Source organism: Hemicordylus capensis, chromosome 8, assembly GCF_027244095.1.
Source record: "Hemicordylus capensis ecotype Gifberg chromosome 8, rHemCap1.1.pri, whole genome shotgun sequence".
In the NCBI taxonomy this organism is placed as follows: domain Eukaryota; kingdom Metazoa; phylum Chordata; class Lepidosauria; order Squamata; family Cordylidae; genus Hemicordylus; species Hemicordylus capensis.
This window is the reverse complement of record NC_069664.1, coordinates 10,114,695-10,136,976: the sequence shown is the minus strand read 5'-3', so window position 1 is coordinate 10,136,976 and position 22,282 is coordinate 10,114,695. Positions and strand designations below refer to the sequence as shown.

General features: G+C 50.7%; 1 protein-coding gene across 3 annotated transcripts in view; it reads right to left on the bottom strand.

Moving 5' to 3' along the window:
* CNNM3 (cyclin and CBS domain divalent metal cation transport mediator 3) overlaps positions 1-20,842 on the bottom strand; it is a 32,132-nt gene extending 11,290 nt beyond the window's left edge. Inside the window, exons 1-4 of one of the 3 annotated variants that reach the window (XR_008311143.1) lie at positions 19,250-20,831; positions 3,411-3,554; positions 2,118-2,270; positions 754-923 (exon numbers count right to left, since the gene is read on the bottom strand). Coding sequence is in view for 2 of the 3 variants with exons in the window: in XM_053270137.1 (XP_053126112.1) it covers positions 754-923; positions 2,118-2,270; positions 3,411-3,554; positions 19,250-20,702 (1,920 nt within the window). In the remaining variant the exon portion in view is untranslated. Of the gene's footprint in view, positions 1-753; positions 924-2,117; positions 2,271-3,410; positions 3,555-19,249 lie in introns of all 3 variants that reach the window. The other 2 variants (XM_053270137.1, XM_053270136.1) reach the window with 2 other exon arrangements.
* Between the last annotated feature and the right edge of the window lie 1,440 nt (positions 20,843-22,282).

Genomic DNA, 22,282 nt, shown 5'->3' with positions numbered 1-22,282 from the left:
GAGGGATTCCCAGACGTTATTGACTACAACTCCCACAACCCCCAGCCAAAGGCCATTGCAGCTGGGGATGCTGGGAGTTGTAGTCAACAAGATCTGGGAATCCTGGTTACAGCGAACACTAGACACAACGGATGTCCACAGAACAACATCATGGGTGCTTGAATGCAGAAGACAACTAGAGACATTCATATTTTTGGAGGTATGGATGCAAGTTCTATCATACCTAGAATGCTGTAGAAGACTCCTGCACTGAGCAGAGTGCACAAATGGAGCCCTCTAGCTGTTGGTGAACTACAACTCCCATCTTCCCCAGCTACATTGTGGCAGGGGATGCTGGGAGCTGTAGTCCAAGAACAGCCGGAGGGCCAGGTTTGCCCATATTTGGACTAGAAGGGTCTAAAGCAGTGTTCCCGGTGACACGGATTCCCTGATGTTGTAGACTACAACTCCCATAACCCCCAACCAAAGGCCATCAATGCTGGAGATGCTGGGAGTTTTAGTCTGTGACATCAGGGAATCCCTGTCACAGGGAACACTGATCTCAAACTCTTAACATGCCAGCTCTAAAGTTCTATTATTCTAGCCTGGGCATGGGTGCAGCTGCCCGTAGCCTTTCCCTGGCACGGGCAGGCAAAGGGCAAGCTGGCTCCTCAATTTGTCACCCACCCCCAACTGCCACCTGAGGTGGGAGCTTTGCCCTGCCTCATGGCGAGGGCGGCCCTGTGCGCAACATCCTTGGTAATCCAGCAGTACCTGAAGGATGAGGATGAAGTAATTGACCGGCTGGTTGCGCTGGTACAGGTAGTGATCAGCAGCCAGGCGGTTGCTCTCGTCAAACTTCACCTCCTGATTGACGCTGGGGTGCTTCAGCAGGTGCAGGAGCACCTTCTCGGAAATCCGGGCTGGGCTGAAGAGGTCCACCTCTGTGGCGGGGCGAGAAAGGAGAACCAAAAAAAGGCAGCATCAGCCAGGTTGTAATTCATGTCAAAACACTGATTTATTGATTAAAAACACACCCCAGATGAAGTGCAGGCTGTTGGCCCAGACAGCGGAGATGCAGCTGCTGGAGCTGCCGAGACAAGCCAAGCCAAACTGGCGAACTTGTCTCGTGGCTAGTCCGGCCTGGGCCTTCTCCACTGCCACCCCAAGGCTTCGGAGTGCTCTCCCCGCTGAAATAAGAGCCTCCCCATCTCCGGCAGCTTTTAAAAGGGCTGTTAAGATGCATTTGTTCACCCAGGCTTTTAATTACACTTATAGAATGTGCCACTGTTTTTAAATTGTTCTGATGTTTTAATTTTGTTTTAATCTGTGTTGTTTTATTGTAAACTGCCCAGAGATGTGAGTTTGGGGTGGTATAACACATAGATTATTATTATAGTAACATAATGAATTATCACTATATTAACACAGAGAGAGAGAGAGATAAACAAATAAACAAAATAACTCGTCGGAGAGGGAGGGAACATAGGAAGCTGCCTTATACCGAGTCAGACCCTTGGTCCATCTAGCTCAGTACTGTCTACACTGACTGGCAGCGGCTTTCTTTCAGGCAGGAGTCTCTCCCAGCCCTACCTGGAGATGCTGCCAGGGATTGAACTTGGGACCATCCACATGCAAAGCAGGGGCTCAGTTGCTATCCCCTGCATAGGAACACAGAAAGCTGCCTTCTACCGAGTCAGACCCTTGGTCCAGCAATCTCAGTATGGTCTACACTGACTGGCAGCAGCTCTCCAGGGTTTCCGGCAGGAGTCTTTCTCAGCCCTACCTGCCAGGGATTGAACCTGGGACCTTCTGCATGCAAAGCGAATGCACGGAACTACAACCACACCAGGGGCCGGCCCTATACTGCCTGCTCCAGTGCATCCACGCAAAACGGCACCATGGTGCAGGCTACTTAAGGTTAAACCGGAGCTGCAGCGCCGCCTGCGAGCGAATGTTTTGTGTTTATTGCAATGTGGTTGTGGTTGTTTACTGCAACATTGTCTGTAACCACCTATAACTGGAACCCCCGTCATGATTCTCCCCCATTTTCTCCCAGCGGGCTCAGCTTGGGGCAGGGACCAAGATAGGACGAGGGTACAAAGATCGTTGGCGGACGAGCCTCATCCTGGCCTTACCTCTGGATAAGAAGCGCTGCGTGGCCAGGAGTAGCTGGGGGGAGATTTTGACCTTATACTCATTGTCAGAGACTTTGAACAAGGAGAAGTCTTCTTTCCTGCGATCCATCAGAGTCCCAAGCGGGGGTGGCTTCTTCTTCAACTTGTTCTCCCCTACGGAAGGGGATGGGCAAGGGGAGAGGCAGGGAGGGGGGAAACCGACAAGGCAGGAAGGGGCAGAGAAGTCAGATCCAAACCAGCCATCAACACCAGTGCGTTCTTCTTGGGAGGCTCTCATGCAGGGGCAGAGATAACTAAGATTGGGGGGAGGGAGGCACAAAACATGACTGTGGGCATTCTGCGATACCGTGCAAGCGCAGAAAAACTGCAGAATGTTAGAGGGGTAAAGTTGTGCGGTCGAGTCGGTGTCGACTCCTGGCGCCCAGAGAGCCCTGTGGTTGTCTTTGGTAGAATACAGGAGGGGTTTGCCATTGCCATCTCCCACGCAGTATGAGATGACGCCTTTCAGCAACTTCCTATAGCGCTGCTGCCCAATACAGGCATACCCTATGGGGATTCGAACTGGCAACCTCTGGCTTGCTAGTCAAGTCATTTCCCCACTGTGCGATTATGTGGCTACTGGGTGCCAAATTCATCTCCCTAAAAGACTCGGCTTTTAAAGAAAAATCAAATCAAGTCTCTAGTTATTATGGCTTTAAATATGTCCAAGGAAAGCGTAGTGACATTTCAGAAACCAAGTGTCACAGGGTGGGGATGCCAACTGCCTGCATACACGATAATGTGGGAGATGAGCAAATCTGTTTGATTTCCAGAATTTGGAATATCTTAGGATGTCGAAATTGCACACATTTTGGACATTTTTTACAACACTGTACATACAACCAGTGTTCCTTATAACTGGGATTCCCAGATGTTGACTACAACTCTGCTACTACAAATAAAAATAAAATAAATAAGTAAACAAACTCACTCCCAAAGGCTGCAATGGTCTTTGGCTGGGCATTATGGGAGTTGGAGTCAACTTGGAAACCCTGTTAACAGGGAACATGGCACACCACCCTGAGTACAAAGCAAAGAGGAAAGATCAATCTATATATATATATATATTTATTCACAGGTGTCTGGATCTGTTCTGTAGCTAGCTGAATACTCATTAAAAAGGTCTCCAGCCCAGTCCACATATAGGAAGGTTATTTTTAGGGTGCCTTCATTGGAAAAAGAGAGACAGGACCAGAAGGGGAAAAGAAGAAGAAGAACCCCCAAATAGGTCATACCTGCACAGAAACCACTTACTGTAGTCGTCTGACTCATCCATGATCTCCGACTTGATGATCTCCTCAATGACATCTTCCAGTGTCACCAAGCCCATGACCTCATAGAAGGGGTCACCTTCACCTTCGTTGTTTACTTTCTGAACAATGGCCATGTGAGATTTACCTGAGGAGGAGAGAAGGCACTTCTCAGGCTACGGTGGAGGAAACTATTTTAAGGATCCACTTAAATAAATGAACGTAGGAAGCTGCTTTATACTGAGTCAGACCACTGATCCATCAAGCACAGTATTGGCACTGACTGGCAGCATCTCTCCAAGGTTTCAGGCAGGAGTCTCTCTCAGTCCTACCTGGAAATGCTGCCAGGGAGTGAACCGGGGACCTTCTGCATGCAAAGCAGCGGCTCTTTGCCTGAACTATGTCCCCATCCCCGAAGGAGAACATCTTACAGCTGGCACTGCTCGCTCGTAATCACCCATCCAAATGCGTGATGATAGGGCAGACCCTGTTTAGCAAAGGGACAATTTGCTATTGCAAGACCAGGACATCTGCCTGTTAAATTGGGGTGTGTCTTTCTGATCCAACACTCAAGCAGCGGGAGGAACAGAGCACATTTTAGTACCAAGTGGTGTAGTGATCATTCCCAGAATCTCTGCTACGGCCCCAACTCCTAAGGGGTTGAATATCTTCCAGCGCTCACAAGTCATCACCCATCCAAACTCAAACCAAGGCAGGCCCTGCTTTGCAAAGGGGGCCATTCAGGTTCACTACCACAAGACCAGCTCTCCAGTCATCTGTCTTGGTTCGTGTTCAGCTGATTCTTAGCTGTGATCCTAAAAGGTTGTGCCGTCGAGTTGGTGCTGACTCCTGGCGCCCACAGAGCCATGTGGTTTGCTTTTGGTAGAATACAGGAGGGCTTGACCACTGCCTCCTCCCACACAGTATGAGATATTCTTGGAAACACACCAGCGGGGATTCGAACCAACAGCCCCCTGCTAACAGTTAATTGTGTTATTCTTTTGGAATTGTTTTCACTGTGTTTAGGAACCCAGGAACATAGGAAGCAGCTTTCCACCGAGTCAGACCATTGGGTCCCTCTAGCTCAGTATTGTCAACACTGACTGGGAGCAGCTCTCCAAGGTCTCAGGCTGGAGTCTTTCTCAGCCCTACCAGGAGATGCTGCCAGGGAGTGAACCTGGGCCTTTCTGCATGCAGACGCTCTACCACTGAGCCCCATCCCCTAAGACAGGGGTTCTCAACTTGCGTCCCCAGATGTTGGACTACATCTCCCATCATCCCCAGCCACAACAGCAGTTTGAGAATATCTTACAGCAGGACAGCGCTCAGATGCAGCCACCCATCCATATGGAAACCCCAGAGGACCCTGCTTAGCAAAGGGGCCCATCCATGCTGGCTACCACAAGACCAGTTTGTAAGTCCCTTAGAAACTATATGCAGGAAAGGAAGGTATAAAGGTCTTCAGCGGACCGGTCTGCATGGACTTGAGACCCATGCCCACCAGTGAGATCTCTGAACCCTTGCAAGTTGCCCTGGTGTTGGATTAATTAGGCTCCCAGTCCAGCCAAGTCACGCAAACCAACAGGGAGTCCTCGCCCTCTCCCGGACACCCCTGCAGGGCCATCTCCGTGAAGGCTCCAAACAGCTCTGGATTTGCTGCTCTCCTTTCTCGCCCTCCGCCTTTCTCCAAGGTATTCAGGCCACGCCTGCCGGCCTGGAATTTGCCCCATCTGCTCGCCCTGGCTGCACGCCACTTGGCCGCATCGGAGCTCTTTCAAATGGTATCAGGAGACTGTTTTGTTCTTCGGCACGGTCTGGGCTGCTTAAGGCGAACACCACCATCTGCGTGTTGGACAGTAGGCCTTTTCGTTTCGGACGGAGGGAGGCAACCAATCAACCAGCCACATTTTCCGTCAAAGTTTCTCCTGGTTTGTGGAAAGAGCCAAACACTCCACAGCTGGAGCAGTGAGAAGCACCAGGCAGGGTCAGCCCAAAAGACAAATGCATAGAGTTGGAGGGTTCCTCAGAGGCCATCTAGTCCAACGCTCTGCTCAAAGCAGGGAAGGGAATCCACAGCCAGAGAAACACAAACAGATGGCTGTCCAGCCTCTGCCTGAAGGCCTTCAGCAAGGAGGAGCCCACCATCCTTGAAGGTAATTGGCTACATCGTTAAACTGCCCTTTTCATTAAGATGTTTCTACTAATGTTCAACCAAAATGTGTCCTCTTAAAACTCAAGCCCATAAAGTTATGGGCAGCTTCATAAGTGAAAGATAGTGAGAGTGCACACAAGTTTCTGCACCTCATGGTTATAAAGATATGCTTGATAATGTGTGGGCAATGGCAGAAATTCGAAGGGTCTCTGAAAGCACCTGGTGCAACGTTATTTTTACTTACTCGGTAATGTTTGCTGATGGACAAGAACGTAATTTTTCACTACCTTGTCAGATTTCAATGCCAGGGAAGCTTTTCTGGTGGGTAATATTTTCTGATGGACTAAACTGTAATTTCTCATTACTATATATCATATCAAATCAATGTTAATTTTGATCAAAGATCAAATATAGAATTTAAAATTACTATATAGATTTCAATATTGGGCTAGGTTTTTCTGATGGATGACATTTTATGACGGACTGGACCATAATTTTTCATCCTCTCTAATAAAACGCTTGGTGTCCGTCCGTGGACGGACACCAAGCGTGCGTTCGTGCCTGGCCTGTTCTGGGCATGCCCAGAACAGGGCAAGGGAGGCACGAACGGCAGGACCCGGCGGCCATGTTGGGGCCGGGAGAAGGAGAAGTGGCCGCCGCCTACGCCAGGAGGAGAGCGCGGGAGAGGCGGCGGCGCAGCCGTGGCCACGGCCAGAGGTGGCGGTGGCCGCGACGGGGCAACTGGCGGCGGGAGTGCGGGTGAGGCGGCGGCGGGGCCAGAAGCGGCCGCCGCAAATAAAGGAGAGAGGCACCGAGGGAAGAGGTGGCGGGGAAGCTGGCTGAGGTGGCGGCGGAGCCGCCGCCGAGGCCTGGCGCCGCCAGTAAAGCCGGGCGGGGGGGGGAAACCTTGGGGCCCGATCCCACCATTCCCGTCCCCCCGCCAAATTACTAAGGGCCAAATTGGCCCTGAAAAATGCCGCCGCCGAACCGCCCTCCCAGCTGCCCGATCCCACCATTTGTACAGGAAAGAGGAGCTCGCTAGCAGAGCTCCTCTTTCTGCAAAGGCTCTTCTCAAACTGGCGCTTTGAGCGGAAAGGGCGTCCTTTCCGCTCAAAGCGCCAGTTTGAGAAGAGCCTTTGCAGAAAGAGGAGCTCTGCTGGCGAGCTCCTCTTTCCTGTACAAATGGTGGGATCGGGCAGCTGGGAGGGTGGTTCGGCGGCGGGGGCCGAAAGCATTACTAGCGCCCGTTTTTCAACGGGCTAAAATTCACTTGTTACCCTATAAGATTTCAATACCAGCGATGCTTTCCGATGGGTGATGTTTTCCAATGAACCAGACCGTAATATTTCACTACCCTGTAATATTTCAATACCAGGGGTAATGCTTCTGATGGGTGTTTTATGATAGATCAGACTGTAATTTTTCATTACTCTATTAGATTTCAGTGCCAGGGTAAGCTTTTCTGATGAGTAATCTTTTTAATGTTCTTGACTGAAATTTTCAGGTACCTGTTCATATTTCAATACCGGGGTTAACTTTTCTGATGAGTAATGTTTTGTGACAGACTGGGTTGAAATTTTTCAATACCAGTTCACTTTTCAATACCAAGATAAGCTCTTTTGTCAGATTTCAGTACTAAGGCAAGCTTTTCTGATAGGTAATGCTTTGTGATGGACTAGACCACAAGTTTTCAGTACCTGTTCACATTTCAAAATCAGGTTAAGTTTGTCTGATGGGTCACATTTGATGATGGAGAAGCCTACCAGTTTTCAGTACCTGTTGACATTTCAATACTAGCAGTTTCTTTGGTAGCACTGATCATGCTCCAGTGGTATGCCTTAGTTCTCAAGAGAGAGTAACAGAGAGGTTACACTTAAACATTTCCAGAATTAATGACACACCTCTTTCCTCGAGTTGGTGTTGTGATATCCTCTGCAAGACCCTCACAGGTAAACCTGCAGGTTCTGCTTTGCTGTCACCTCATCTGTAACAGGCAGAGGAATTCAAGAAAACCTACCAACATCTTCTGAACTGCTAAGAGAACGAGTTAAGAACCTTGAGCTCCTAAGTTCAAATCAGGCTTCTCCTCCATTTGAATATTTGGGAGCACTATTTATGTAATGTCATGAGGGTCTGTCCGGGGTTGCTACAGGTAACACAATGTGATGCAGTGACACCCAGGCAAAATGGGTTTCACCACCCATTCTCATAGCTATTCAATAGGTAGGTCTGATTATATTAGCCCATCAGAAGTGCTGAAATCTGAAATGAAAAATTATGATCCAGACAGGGGTTCCCAACCTATGTAATCCAGACAGGGGTTCCCAACCTATGAGTACCCAGAATGTTGGGAGCAATATGCTAAATCATTGTAAACCACTTAGAAAGCTCCGGCTATAAAGCGGTATATAAATGTAAGTGCTATTGCTATTGCTATCCAGTTGCTGCTGAACTACAGCTCCCATTATCCCCAGCCACAATACATTGCAGCTGGGGATGATGGGAGTTGTAGTTCAGCAATATGTGGAATACAACCGGTTGGGAACCCCTGGTCTAGTCCATCATAAAACAATACCCATTAGAAAAGCTCACTCCACCACTGAAATACGGGGAGTCCAAGAATTGCTGGGGCCCACAAGCTGTATTCCACTGGCAGCAAAAACTCAAGAGAAGTGGCAACCGAAGCAAAGAGGCTGCCCCTTCTCCAAAGGCTCAGCTCTGGATGAGAAAGTGAGTCAGGCTGCTCACTTCCATCAGATGCCTGGAGAGCAGGAAAACCAGCCTCCTGCTTATTAGGAAGGATAATCCAAACTGGGCATGGGGGAAGAAAAGCCCAAGATTCTTCGGAGGCTTATTGTGCCCGAACAAGTGACCTGGGCCCCCTGGAGCCTGGCAAGGTGGGAGGACGGGACCTGTGGACGTGGTTCTTTCGCAACTCAGCAGGGCAGCCAGATCCCCACAAGTATGCAGGGGTCAAAGGGGCCACCAGCGATTCCTGCCAAGTGGAGAGGAGAGAGAAAGGAACCGCTCAGGAAGGTGCAGGGCCTTTGTTGGGACCCAGCTAATGCATGAGAATCCATCAAGATACAGTGGGCACAGCCTGTATGAGGCTAGTTCACATGGCCAGATATTGGGTAGGACAAGCGTCCTAGCTAAGTTCGGGAGCTGTGCCCACTCCCACGCTGAGACAGTAGGAGGCACGGGCGGCGGCTGTCTGCTAAGTGTCAGCTAGGGAGGAGGGCTCCATCCTACCAGAACGAGTAGAATGGGGTGGGTGGGTAGAGGCCTTCTGACCCAGTGGGAGCCTCGGACTCCCCGACTCCGACCTTGCTCTTTACAAGCACCGATCGCAACACAGAAGAGCATATAGCTCCCACACTTCGGTAGGACATGGATCTTTCTCATTGTATCAACTAGCCTACTGTGTTTTCACATTTCTCTCTCTCTCACTGCAGAAAATTATACAGTTAAAATTGTGTTTTATTCTTTTGATTAAAAGATGTTTGATTAATAGATTGCATGTCTGTTATACCTTTTAAGTGGGTTTCTAAAGTGGCTTTGACATGGTCAGATGAGCTAATCAATACACTCATTCATTTCCCTCTTTCTGTCTCCCCTCCCTGCTCCCCCCCCGCCCCACACACGCCAGCTAAAAACTAGCATGTGCAAGCATGCTTCCACTTGCTGGCCTGGGACCTGTGGCCACAAATCATTGCACACCGACACATGCACAGAGTGTGCACCCAAGTGATGCATGCAGGAACACATGAACACAGGAAGCTACCATATACCAAGTCAGACCACTGGTCCATCTAGCTCAGTATTGTCTACACAGACTGGCAGTGGCTTCTCCAAGGTTGTAGGCAGGAATCTCTCCCAGCCCTATCTTGGAGATGCTGCCAGGGAGGGAACTTGGAACCTTCTGCATGCAAGCCTGCAGATAGATGCTCTTCCCAGAGCGGCCCTATCCCCTAAGGGGAATATCTTCCACGGCTCACTCATGTAGTCTCCCATTCAAATGCAACCAGGGCAGACCCTGCTTAGCAAAGGGGACAAGTCGTGCTTGCTACCACCAGACCAGCCTGGGCATGCTTGCATAGCTTTGAAGGGGATGTGCATTTCAACATGCAGTGCCAGCCAGATCTTCACACAGACAGCCAGGCCATTCGGGGACGCCTTTGCATTCCATAGGCTAATGACCCATGGTGCCAAAACCACTTAAAGACGTGCACGCGGGAACGGTGGGGGGGGGGGTTAAGAGGTGCAGTCGGTCCATAGGTTCTGCATAAATCCCCCATGAACACATGCTAAGAACAGAGAGACCTAGTCACAACAGCAAGCGGAGGCAGGTCATACCCTCTAGCTGTGCTGGGCACTACAGCAGCATAACACAGCTGGAAAGATACGCGAGGTACGAGTGGGGCTGACTGTTCCGAACAAGCCATTCCCGTAAACATTTGGGCTCTGCACAGGAATGCCACACAGCTACTGTGCCACTTGCATTTCAATGGCTTGTGCCATTTTCCTGTGTACCCGTCTGCCAGCTAAGAGCTAAAGCAGTTTGTGACTTTAAAGGGGCCCTGTGTGCCTGGCATTTTATTTTATTTTTAAAAATGTATATTTTAAGTATGTAAATATATAAATTTAGGGGCTACAGGCAACATCATTCAGATCAGAACAGCAACATGCTATGGGGAAAATTTTAGAAATACAGGAAGCTGCCATATACAGAGTCAGATCATGGGTCTATCTAGCTCAGTATTGTCTACCCAGACTGGCAGTGGCTTCTCCAAGGCTGCAGGCAGGAGTCTCTCTCAGCCCTATCTGGAGATGCTGCCAGGGAGGGAACGTGGAGCATTCGCCATGCAAGCACGCAGGTGCTCTTCCCACCTGTCAACATCCCAATCTGGACCAGAGGCCCTGTGGCTCCTATTTGCCTTGGGAGGGAAGCTGCCTGCCAGTGGAGGAGGCAAGAGAGAGGGCTTGTTCTCACGGCCAAATTCAGGGTAGGAGGAGACTCCGAGCCCTGCGCATGCTCCCAAGAAAGGCTCCTGTGTCGCCAAAGATTAAGCGACATAAGAACAGCCCAGCTGGATCAGGACCAAAGCCCATCTAGTCCAGCGTCCTGTTTCACACAGTGGCCCACCAGATGCTTCTGGGGAGCCCGCAGGGAAGAAGTGAGGGCATGCCCAGTGTTCCCTCTAACAGGCGTCCCCAGATGTTGCTGATTGCAACTCCCAGAATCCCCAGCTGCAATGGCTTTTGCTTGGGGATTCTGGGAGTTGTAGTCAACAACATCTGGGGACCCCTATTAGCGCGAACACTGGGCATGTCTCCTCTCCTGCTGTTGCTTCCCTGCAGCTGGGATTCAGAGGCATCCTGCCTCTGGGCCTGGAGGGAGAAGGAGGGGGAAGCGATCAGGAGCTAACCACAATCAGGGTAAGATGGTGCGGAATGTGCTTTCTTCTCCCAAATGCTGAGTAAACAGAGTCACTTCTCCTTCTTTGATGTTTGCTGACACTTGGCTGTTTCTCAGGTGTGTGTGTGGGGGGGCTGGATGTTCCCACCCACCCAATTTTTGGCAGTGAGAAGCCGCCTAGAATGTTTAGGGCTCCGGAATAGGCCCTCCAGCGCCTCCTCTAATTCTAACGCCAAGGGCAGCTGCTTGACGGGGCAGGATCTATGATCAGGCAAATCAGATCCAAGGGATTTGTGAAGAAGAGGTGCTGGGTGCCGTCTTAGTCTTCTGGGTGTCTTCTTCTCCAACACAGAAAGAGGCATTTTGCCTCCTCCGAGGCTGAGCTTCAGCGCCAAAATTAGGCCCTGAGCTGAATTCTGTTCAGAGTAACAAGGAAGAGTGTTGGGCAGATGGAGGAGAAGAGAGGGGCTGCTTTTGTACTGGTCTCTGTTGGGATCCAGTTCCCGGGCATTCTGGGGAGCAGTTCAGAACTCTGCTCCTTTGGTGGAGCACGGCTGAAGTGGGGAGTCCAGAAGGCAGCAGTTCCCTCCTCCTCCCAGCACCCAGATGTCACTCTCGCTGGCTCCAATTCCAAATCTCCCTTTGATCTCCCCCTTCTGCGCCTTTGCCATCATCTGCAGGGAAGGAGTTTGGTTCCAGCTGCGCATGATGGAAACAGCGTAATGCTTGCCCGGCAAAGTTGTAGAGAACCACACCGGCTGGGGAGTCAGAAATGTTTTCTTAAGTTCTCTCCAGCCCTGCAAAGTGACTCACTGGCTGACTTCCAGACTAAGGTACTCAATGCTACTACTCCGGAGTTACTCTAAAGCAGGGCCGTGCAACTTAGGCCCTCCAGCTGTCGCTGGACTACAACTCCCATCATCCTCGACTACAGGATGCGTTCCATGGTCATTTGGAAGGAACCAGTGATTTCAGTGGGCAATCCCTGGCATTTGCTTTAGGCTGTCCTGACCCTAGTCTGCCGTAAGACTTGCATGCAGAAGGTCCCAGGTTGAATCCCTGGCAACATCTCCCGGTAGGGCTGGGAAAGACTCCTACCCGAAACCCTGGAGAACCACTGCCAGCCAGTGAAGTCAATACTGAGCTAGACAGACCAATGGTCTGACTCAGTATAAAGCAGCTTCCCAAGAACCACTTAAAATTAACCTCCAGCTTTGCCAATATGAAGATTGCAGCGTTTCTCTTGACTTTTGTTCCCTGCCTTCAAAGGGATCTCTGAGTTCTGCTTAGTGCTGGAGACGGAGGCAGGTAACTGCTAGCTGTTATGTTTTCAAAACAGTAGCAGCCCAAGATCATGGAACAGAGGAAGCGGCCTTCTACCGAATCAGACCACTGCTCCATCTAGCTCAGTACTGTCTACACCAGGGCTGCTCAACTTTGGCCCTCCTGCAGATGTTGACCTACAACTCCCATAATTCCTGGCTGATGGCCACTGTGGCTGGGGATTATGGGAGCTGCAGTCAAAGGAAATGGTGGGAGGGTGCTAAATTGAGCAGGCCTGGTCTACACTGACTAGCAGCAGCTTTCCAGTGTTTCAGGAAGGAGTCTTTCCCAGTGCTACCTGGAGATGTTACCAGGGATTGAACCGGGGACCTTCTGCATGTAAAACAGATGCTCAGCCACTGAGCTGCGATCCCCTAATGCAAATATTTTACAGCAGGCTCTACTCACTCGTAATCACCCACCCAAATGCAAACCAGGGCAGACCCAGCTTAGCAAAAAGACAATTCACTACTGCAAGGCCAGAAAATCTGCTTGTTAAATTGAGGTGTGTGTGTGTGTGTTGTTCTGAACCAACATTCAAACATAAGGGGGAACAGAGCACATTTTAGTGAGAAGTGGTGTTGTGATCATCTCCATGCATTTCTCTGGATTGGATTCCTTGGTAGTGTTAGTTCCTCTGAATGCATAAATAAAGGAAAGAAGGTAGATATTTAAGAGGGGGCCGTGTGCTGGCCATACTTTCAGGGCTGGCGTTAAGGATAATTGTGACAAGGCTGAGCAGTGCTATATCATTGCAAAACATTATTTTTTGGGGGGGAGGTTACTCCAAATTTTATAGAAACTACTGGACTATACATCAGATGCCAAGCCTCCTCTTCAGCCATAAATTATGCAGAACTGGAAACACTGCCGAGGAAGTTGCACAACCTAAGAGAAGTTATACAGATCTCCTCCGTGCTTTTAGAGCACTTGAGCCTAACCACACAGTTATGTTGGGAGCCTGGGTTGGGCACTCCCAATAAAGTTCCCTGCTTGTAAAAGCAACTGTGGGGTTTAACCCCTTCTGCCCCACACTGTGGCCCTGATCCAAATTACTCCCCTACAGTGTCCCCTCTAACAGGGATTCCCAGATGTTGTTGACTACAACTCCCCCAACCCCCAAGCAAAAGTCACTGCAGCTGGGGATGCTGGGAGTTGTAGTCAACAACATCTGGGAATTCCTGTTAGAGGGAACATTGCTCCCCTACAGCTGCCATTAAACATGGAAGGGGGGGACCTATGGGCACAATTTTTGTGCCCATAAAGCCTCCCCTCCGTGGCTAATAGCAGCTGGGGTGTGTGTGGAATATTTTGAGTCAAAGATGCATGTAGGGGGGAAAGGAAGTCCAACTTCCCCTCCCACCACACTATGGCCTTGATCCAAATGGCCCGCCCTGCCCCCTGCTTTTAACATTATATTAAGAGTTCCAATCAAAACCCTGATGAGAGCTACCAGCTTTAAGAGGGGCTTGGACAAATCCATGGAGGACAGGTCTATCAATGGCTGCTAGTCCTCATGGCTATGGGCTCTCTCTTGCCTCAGAGGCAAGATGCCTCTAAAGACCAGTTGCAGGGGAGCAATGGCAGGAGAGAGGGCATGCCCTCTTGCCTGTCAGCTTCCCAGAGGCATCTGTCGGGCCACTGTGGGCGTTGGACTAGATGGGCCTGGAGCCTGATCCAGCAGGGCTGTTCTTACGCAACTCCAGTGTAATGTGCAGTCTGACACACAGGCAACCTTGGCTCGTGCTTATCTATCGTTTTCAATTTCCTTCAACCCAGACGTTGCCTGGCTTTTGATACTCAATTAGCTTGCCCACACGGCCGCTGGCCGGGTAGGGGAAGTGCCCAGTGTGGGCAGGAGAGCCCGGAACATTCCCAAACTTTGGTCGCGTTATTGCAAACATTTAAGGTAGGAGGTGGGCAGGGCGATCGTGTGAGAGGCGGCAGCTGGGTAGGACAAGCGCGCCCTTCTCAGATTCCTTTGCCAGCTTTTTATTGATTTACTTAACGTATTTTTATAGGGCCCCAAACCTGCGTTTCTGGGCGGTGCACAATAAAACCAATACAAGTTAAACAAAACCAAAAGTGATTAAAACATTAACATTGTTTTAAAACTGAACATGAAAAACTAATAAACTAAACCAAGGTAAGAGGAAAAGCCACCCTAGACAGCTGCGCCTGGCACACAATCACCCTTCCCAACCCAGGCTGGGTGCTTCTCCTGCCATGGGAAGAAGCCGAATCTCCTTTTCCCTGGGTTTCTCCCTGCCCCAATAGCCAGCAGAGCACCTCCCAGTGGAGCAGAGATGCTTCAGACGTTTGGAGAAGAGTCTATATCAGGGCTGCTCAACTTCGGCCCTCCTGCTGATGTTGGCCTACAACTTCCACAATCTCTGGCTATTGGCCATTGTGGCTGAGGATTATGGGAGTGGTAGTCCAAAAACAGCTGGGGGTGGGGGGCTAAGTTGAGCAGGCCTGGTCTATAGGATGGGCAGAACTGGACGATGTCAAGATTTGTGCTGCGGTGGGGGGAACGCTCCCTTTGGGTGTTCACTGGCTTCTCAAAGAAAAGAAGAAAAGGATCAGGAGAGAAACGTTTGTCACTCCGAGGACATTGTGGTGGGTAATCCCTGTGACTGAAGTCAAAGGCCTCACCTCCAGCCTCCGGCCAGGATGTCCACGGGCTTTATTATTGACCAGCCTTCCTGTAAAGCTGGTCATGTTCAAGCTATGCAGAGCCCAGCTATAGCTGACTTGTTTCCACCAGTGGTGCGTGCATGTGCTGTTCCAAAATTGAAGAGCAGCGCAGCTAGCTGGTAGAGCATCTGCTTTGCATGCAGAAGGCCCCATGTTCCATCTCCATCTCGGACTGGGAAGGTCACTGCTAATCTGTTTAGACCACACTGAGTTAGCTGTACCAAGGGTCTGACTCAGTAGAAGGCAGCTTCCTATGCTCCTATTTAAAAAGTCCATTCTTTTTCTCCTCTCTTGGACAGGTCATGGGCTACAAACAATTAACAAAACTATGCAGGGTTGTAATTTTGCTGGATTTAGGGCTGCCAGGGATTGAACCTGGGAGCTTCTGCATATAAGCCGATGCTCTGCCACTGAGCTGCAGAGGAGAGCTGGTCTTGTGGTAGCAGCAAGCATGACTTTCCCCTTAGCTAAGCAGGGTCCACCCTGGTTGCATATGAATGGGAGAGTAGAAGTGTGAGCACTGTCAGATATTCCCCTCAGGAGATGGAGCCGCTCTGGGGAGAGCAGAAGGTTCCAAGTTCCCTCCCTGGCAGCATCTCCAAGACAGGGCTGAGAGAGATTCCTGCCTGCAACCTTGGAGAAGCCGCTGCCAGTCTGTGTAGACAATACTGAGCTAGATAGACCAAGGGTCTGACTCAGTATACAGCAGCTTCCTATGTTCCTATCCCTCAAAGCAACAGGGGAGAGGGTCTTTGCAATTATGGAGCATTCTTTCAAGGGAAACCTGCCTGGTGTCCCACACTGTTGTCTTTCCTGTGCTTGGTGGAGACTTTGTTTAGTCTCCAGCTCTTTTAAATGGTGCTTACAATTTAAATGCTGTTTTTAGTCATTTTAATCATTTTAATTATGTATTATGACTTTATTGTTCTTCTGTCTTAATTTAGTATTCCACCTTTGCCCTGAGAACTTTAACAGAAATCTATAAAACAAATAAATAAGTGACCTTAAAATAGTGGTGCATATGCTGGTAACCTCCAGGCTTGACTACTACAATGCATTGTATGTGGGGCTGCCTTTGTACACAGTCCAGAGACTACAATTGGTGCAGAACGTGGCAGCATGGCTGCTCTCTGGGACGGACCGGAGAGATATCACACACATCTTAAAAGAACTGCACTAGTTGCTGATATGTTTCTAAGCAAAATGCAGAGTGCTGGTTATAACCTATAGAGCTGTTAATGGCTCGGGTCCAGGTGAACCTCATCAGATTCCATATGCGTGGATCCGTGGTCCGGAAAAAGACACCCGACCTCAGCATAAGTGAGGGGGGGGAGGAGAAACATGCCGACATTGCGTATCCATTGGTCAGAGGTGGCTGGAAATGACGATGGAAGTCATTTCCGGTCATTTTCTTCGACGGATCCACAAAATGGGTCCTGTCTTTGTACAACAAAGTGGGGGGGACCCACGCCAATTTTTGGACAATTTGGGGGCACACCACAACTCAGGGGGAGCAGCAGAGCATGGTAAGAATCCTCCCCTGTGAAATCTGGCCGATTTCTGGCCATTTCCACCCAACTGGGAACCTAACCCTCACGATCCTATTACTCGATATTCTTGGTTTCCATATCCGCGGCTGCAGCCCGGAACGGAACTCCTGGGAAAACTGACGTTCTGTTGTACTTGAGAGAACACCTCCTTTGTCATGAACCCTGCCACTTATTAAGATAATCTGAGGGGAGGTCCCTAGTTATAGTTGTCACCATCTTATTTAGTGGCTTCTAAGGACCGGGCCTTCTCTGTGGCTGCCCCAGAGCTCTGGAATACACCCCCTGTCCAAACAAGAGCTTCTCAATCTCTGGCTGTTTTTAAAAAGACCCTTAAGATGCACCTGTTTTCTCAGACTTTTTAATTTTAAACTGCTTTTATCTTGGTAAAAATGTTTTAATCATTGTATCCTGTTTTATATTTGTAGTATTTTAAGTGGTGTACACCACCTAAAGATATGCTTATTAAGTTGTATATAAATATGATAAATAACTAAGTAAAATAAATCAAAATATTGACAACTCTCTTCTGTTTAGCAGAGGGAGAGCAACTATCCCAATCCACTCCCAGCACAGCATCCCTCCAGTGGTGGTTGCTGGTTTCTAACTTGTGTTTCCTTTTAGGTTGTGAGCCCTTTGGGGATAGGGAGCCCTCTTACTTATATATTATTTATTTTTCTATGTAAACTGTTTGGAGAAATTTTGTTGATAAGCAATATACAAATATTTGTAGAAGTAGTTTACAAACTTGAATTCAGAAAGCCATGAGACATTACTGTTTTCCTGCACACAAAAGCCTTCTATGTAAGAAATCTTCCACATAAGAAATCTATGAAAACCGTATTTTGATTGACACAGCATAATTACACATACATACGCCCATTTACACACACTGTCTCTGTGTGTGTGCGTGCACACATGCACGCGGGAAGATTGTGGCAGGCTGCATCTTCCCAGCACATGGACACTATCTAGATGCATCAAAACAAAACTACATTTTTATAATCCATATATGGCGGAGGGTTTTCTGCTATGTCCTTACGTCTGGAACTGCACAACCCAAGGCATTCAGTGCAGCCAACTGGTTTTGGGGGGCAGTGCTGTACATTGCAGGATCTCCGGAGCGCTCTCTCCAGTGCACATGAGTTCAGAGGATAATGAACACGTGAAGCCCGCATGGGGTTCAGGAGCTGGCAATGCTCGTAAGCAATTAGCTGGCCTAATAAAAGTTATCATTTGACTCAAGGGCTTTACTTCGTTCTGCAGGCCCAACGCAGCCAACCTGATAAAGCTCACGAGGGACAACGAGGGGTTCTCGTTAAGAATCATAACTCGCTTCGAAGGAAAGACACACGCATCAGGAGACGGAGAGGGTCAAGGATTCCTGGAAGGAAGCCCAAGCGAGCCCCCAACACAGCCAGAACACTGGTCCCTCTAGCCAAGTATTCTTTTGATGCTTTCTACTTTCAGAGAATGACTTGTTTGCTGAGGAACCTCTGAGCATCTGCAATGGGACCCCAGGTTGCTATCAAGGATTCTGGGGCACACACTTTGTCCACCCAGGGTACTAGCCAGATCCACAGGTTTTGCTCTGCAGAAACTGCAAGTGTGCCCTAGAATACACCTAATACTTCTCTGAAGCCAAGCACTGCAGGAGAAGATCATGGTCAAGTGGCCCTTCGTACACATTTGTCCACTCTTACGGATCTTCTCACTGAGGTTATTCTCATTGAGAAAAGGCTTCTGAGAAAATCCCAGGATTCTCCACGACAGTTTGCAAGCCTATTGTCCAGGGGTTTTTAAGACTGTGACTCACTAAAATAATATATAGAGTTACATGAAACACACAGACACCGCCATGGTTAAAGTTACTGATTTGATTAGGTAGAGATTACCTTTGCATTGTTGAGCTTGCTTGCCCTTGCTAGTTTTCCAAACGTGGGCTTTATGTTTGAGACTGCCAATCTAATTTCAGGCTCCAATGTTTCTTTTTGTCTAATTTGTATTTGCTCTGTATAGCAGCAGCTGCTGAAAACTGATTCACAAAAGCAGAATGCTGTCCTCGCACCGAGTAAGGCCCTGACCCCCGGCAGCTCCCTCCTGACTCCCTTTAAAGCTCCTTGTGACTCCCCAGGGAATCCTGGCCCACAATCTGAGAACTATTCCAGGCCCTGACAAACTCTCTTTGGATGCAGGAGTCAGCCCCAAAATTTAAGAGTTTGGTGAGCGACACTTGACAGAATTACCAGACTTCGTGATGGACGCTATAGAGGGGTGAGGATAGATAGGCTTCTCTTTATCCCCTTTACAAGTAACATACTTAGAACAGAAACAGGCCTTCCTGGGACAAATAGAGATTTTATTTCTAAAAATCTCTACCTCTTAATATCCTAGTCCAGGGGTAGGCAACCCTGGCTCTCCACCTGTTGCTGAATGACAACCCTCATCATCCCCAGCCATAATAAGCTGTGGGTGGGGATGACGGAAGTTGTATTTCAACAACCCCTGGAGAACCAAGGTTGCCTACCCCATGACCAGTCAGATTTCTAGGTGCCACAGCGACCTGGCACCTGGGATTTGTCAAGCCCTGGTCTATTCCACCAGCAGGAGGTGATCTTTCCCAGCGAACCTGAGAGCTTTTTAACAAGAGAACCTGAGCTCTGGCATGCGAAGCATGCACTTTCCCACCGAGGGAGCCGGTTTACCTCGCTTGAACTCCTCCAGCACAGCGTCCAGCTTGGTGTCGTTGAAGACAAAGTGGAGCGGGTGATTGTAGAACTTGATGATGGTGCTGAGCGGGGTGCAGTCGTCAGGGTCCACCAGGGCCAAGTCCTTGACGTAGAGCATGTCCACCAGGTTTGTGCGCTCGTCCTCGTAGACAGGGATGCGATTGTATCCGCTCTGCATGATCATGGACATGTTGTTGAAGTCCAGCACGGCGCTGGAGTTCAGCATGAAGCATTCGTCCAGCGGCGTCAGCACGTCCTCCACGGTCTTGTTGCGTAGAGCGCTCTTGCTGAACTCCTCCCGCACAAACTCGTTGTACGGGTCACTGTTGCGGACCATATCCAGGATCTTCTCCCGCAAGAGGCAGGTGCTGGTGTCGTGACGCAAGGCGAGTTCCAGGACCTTGCTGAGCGGCAGCGAGATGGGGAAGGTGAGCAGCATGGAGAGCTGGGTCAGCCAGAGTCCACGGGCAGCCAGCAAGAGCCCCCACCGCGAACTGACGGCAAAGGGCAGCACCTCGGCCAGCAGGAAGACCAAGCCTGCCACACCCATGATTGCAGGCACCAACATCCCCACTGCCCTGTAGAAAAGCACGGCCAGGGCAGCATGGGCGAAGGAGCTCAAGAGCAGCAGCGAGCACAGCACGAAGGTCCCCCGTTGCCTCACGGGCTCCAGCACTTTGGAGGCCTCCCGCTCCGACTCCGAGCTCCAGTCCCGCAAGACGTACAGCTCCACTGGATCCAGCCACAAGGTGCTGAGCTGCAAGGTCCGGAACAAGGCCAGCAGGGCCAAGAGCAAGGCCACCAGGGTGCCCAGAAGCCAGGGGGCCAAGGCCACAGCCCCCACCCTCCCGCCCCCGCCTTCATCCTCAGTCACCAACACAGCATCCCCAGGGGCGGCTGGAGCCCACTGGCGCCCGGGCCCGGCCGGGCTGCAGAGACGGTACTCGCCCTGGGTGCCCTCGGGGGCCACCTTCACCGTCACCAAGGCGGCATGCTCCCTGTCAGGCAGGATCTGGCGCAGGATCACCTGGGGGGCCCCGGCAGGGGAGGGACCCACAGAGGGGGACCCACTAGGGGCCACACAGGAGGTCCCCGCGGGCACAAAGGCCACCCAGGGCCAGCTGCTGTTGCTCAAGCCGGTGCCATAGAGGCGCAGGCAGAAGGTGGCCCCCGGGGTTGCCCGGATGAGGCCACCAGTGGCCGAGGCCCCCTCCTCCAGGCGGAAGCCCAGCACCTTGGGGTGGGGGCCCCCTGGCTCCTGGGGGGCCTCAGTCTCAGGGGTGGGGGGGCTCTGGGTTTCTGGGGGGGCCCTGGAGTCCTGGGTGGCCCTGCCAAGGGAGACCTCCCCTTGCACCACTGCACAGCCCAGCCAGAGAGCAACAGCAACCCAGGCAGGGAGCAGCAGGAAGAGGCTGCACTTGCCCACCATCGCCAGACTCAGCAGCAGCTGCAGCAGCCCAAGGCAGCTACTGGGGGGAGTGGACAAGGCAAGGGGAGGTCAGCTGACTCCCCTTTCTGGCGCCGCCAAACTTGCCTGCTGGACGCCTCAGCCAATGCCAGCGAGGGGCTGGCGGGGGCAGGCCAATGGGCACACTCAGGGGCGGGGCCCGGGAGAGAAGAAGGCGCAAGCTCGGTGGCGCCGTGTTATAAACAAGGCGGGGGGGGGGGGTAGAGGAGAGCGAAGGAGGGGAGATTTAAAGGGGCCGCGGCACTCTATTGTCTTGCGCGGAGGGAAGCGACGGGTGGCCCGCTCTCAGCTGCTGGGGCTTGCGCCTGCAAACAGGGTCTGGCTGCAGGGCTTCGATCCGACGCGCGCTTACTCGGCAGAAAGCCCCTCCCGCGGCCCCCTCCCCGCTTTCACAGAATCGACAGAGAGTCGGGGGCGTGGGCGTGCGCTAGCTTACTCCCGAGTAAACATGCAAATAGGAGACAGGATAGGACAGTGGTTCACAAGGGTGGGGTCCCGAGATGTTGATGGACTACAACTCCCATCTTCCCCTGCTGCAATGGCCGCAAGGGGTGATGGGAATCGTAGTCCAACATCACACATCTGGGGACCCGACTTTGAAAACCCCTGGCAGCGGGATTAGGGCACTTCGTCTCCCCCCTACTCTCTTACAGCATCGCACTGCGAAACTAGGGAAGGCCCCTTACTCAGGGCTTTCCAAGCTTGGGCTCGCTCTTGTTGCTGAACTACAGCTCCCATCACCCATTTGGCCATTTGTGATGGGGGAATGATGGGTGTTGTAGTCCAACAGCATCTGGGGACCCAAGGTTGGGAGCAACCCTTGTCCGACGTCTCGTCCAGCCAGGCCTCCGCAGTAGTGATTTAGCCATAAGTTCCGCTGAGTTCCACGGGGTTTACTCTCGAGCAGGCGCGCCGATTTTTGCAATCGTGCAGGCAGATCCTGCAGGTTTACTTGGCACGAATCCCACTATGTATGTATGTGTGTATGTAATTGTTGAATTTATATACTGCCTTTCATTAAAAACAATCCCAAGGCGGTTTACAAAAGTTAAAAAACATGCAATGCACTAGAGTTGGGTCGAGGCTTCCTCAGCAGTAAATGGTGCATAAGGGCACAGACCTATAGTTACCAGCCTAGGTGCGGATTCACTCAATAGTAAATCCGGTTGATTTCAACGGAATTTACTCTCACATGAAAGTATATAGGATTACTGCAGCCTAAGTTAGGGGGCGGTTTCCCAAATTTGAGTCCCCAGATATTGGACCATAACCGGGCTGGGCAATTTGGGTCCTCCTGCAGATGTTGGTCTACAACTCTATCATCTTCAACTATTGGCCACTATGGAGATGATGTTGGGAGTTGTAGCCCAACAGCACCTGGAGAGCCAAAGTTGTGCAGACCTGGATGATAACCTTCGACTAGGGTGGCTGGGGATGCTGGGAGTTGTAGTCCAATGACATCTGGACACCCCCCCCCACCTGCGCCCCAGCTCTGACCCAGATAGCCCCAAGGTGCTAGTCGCTATGGAGGAGAAAGCTTT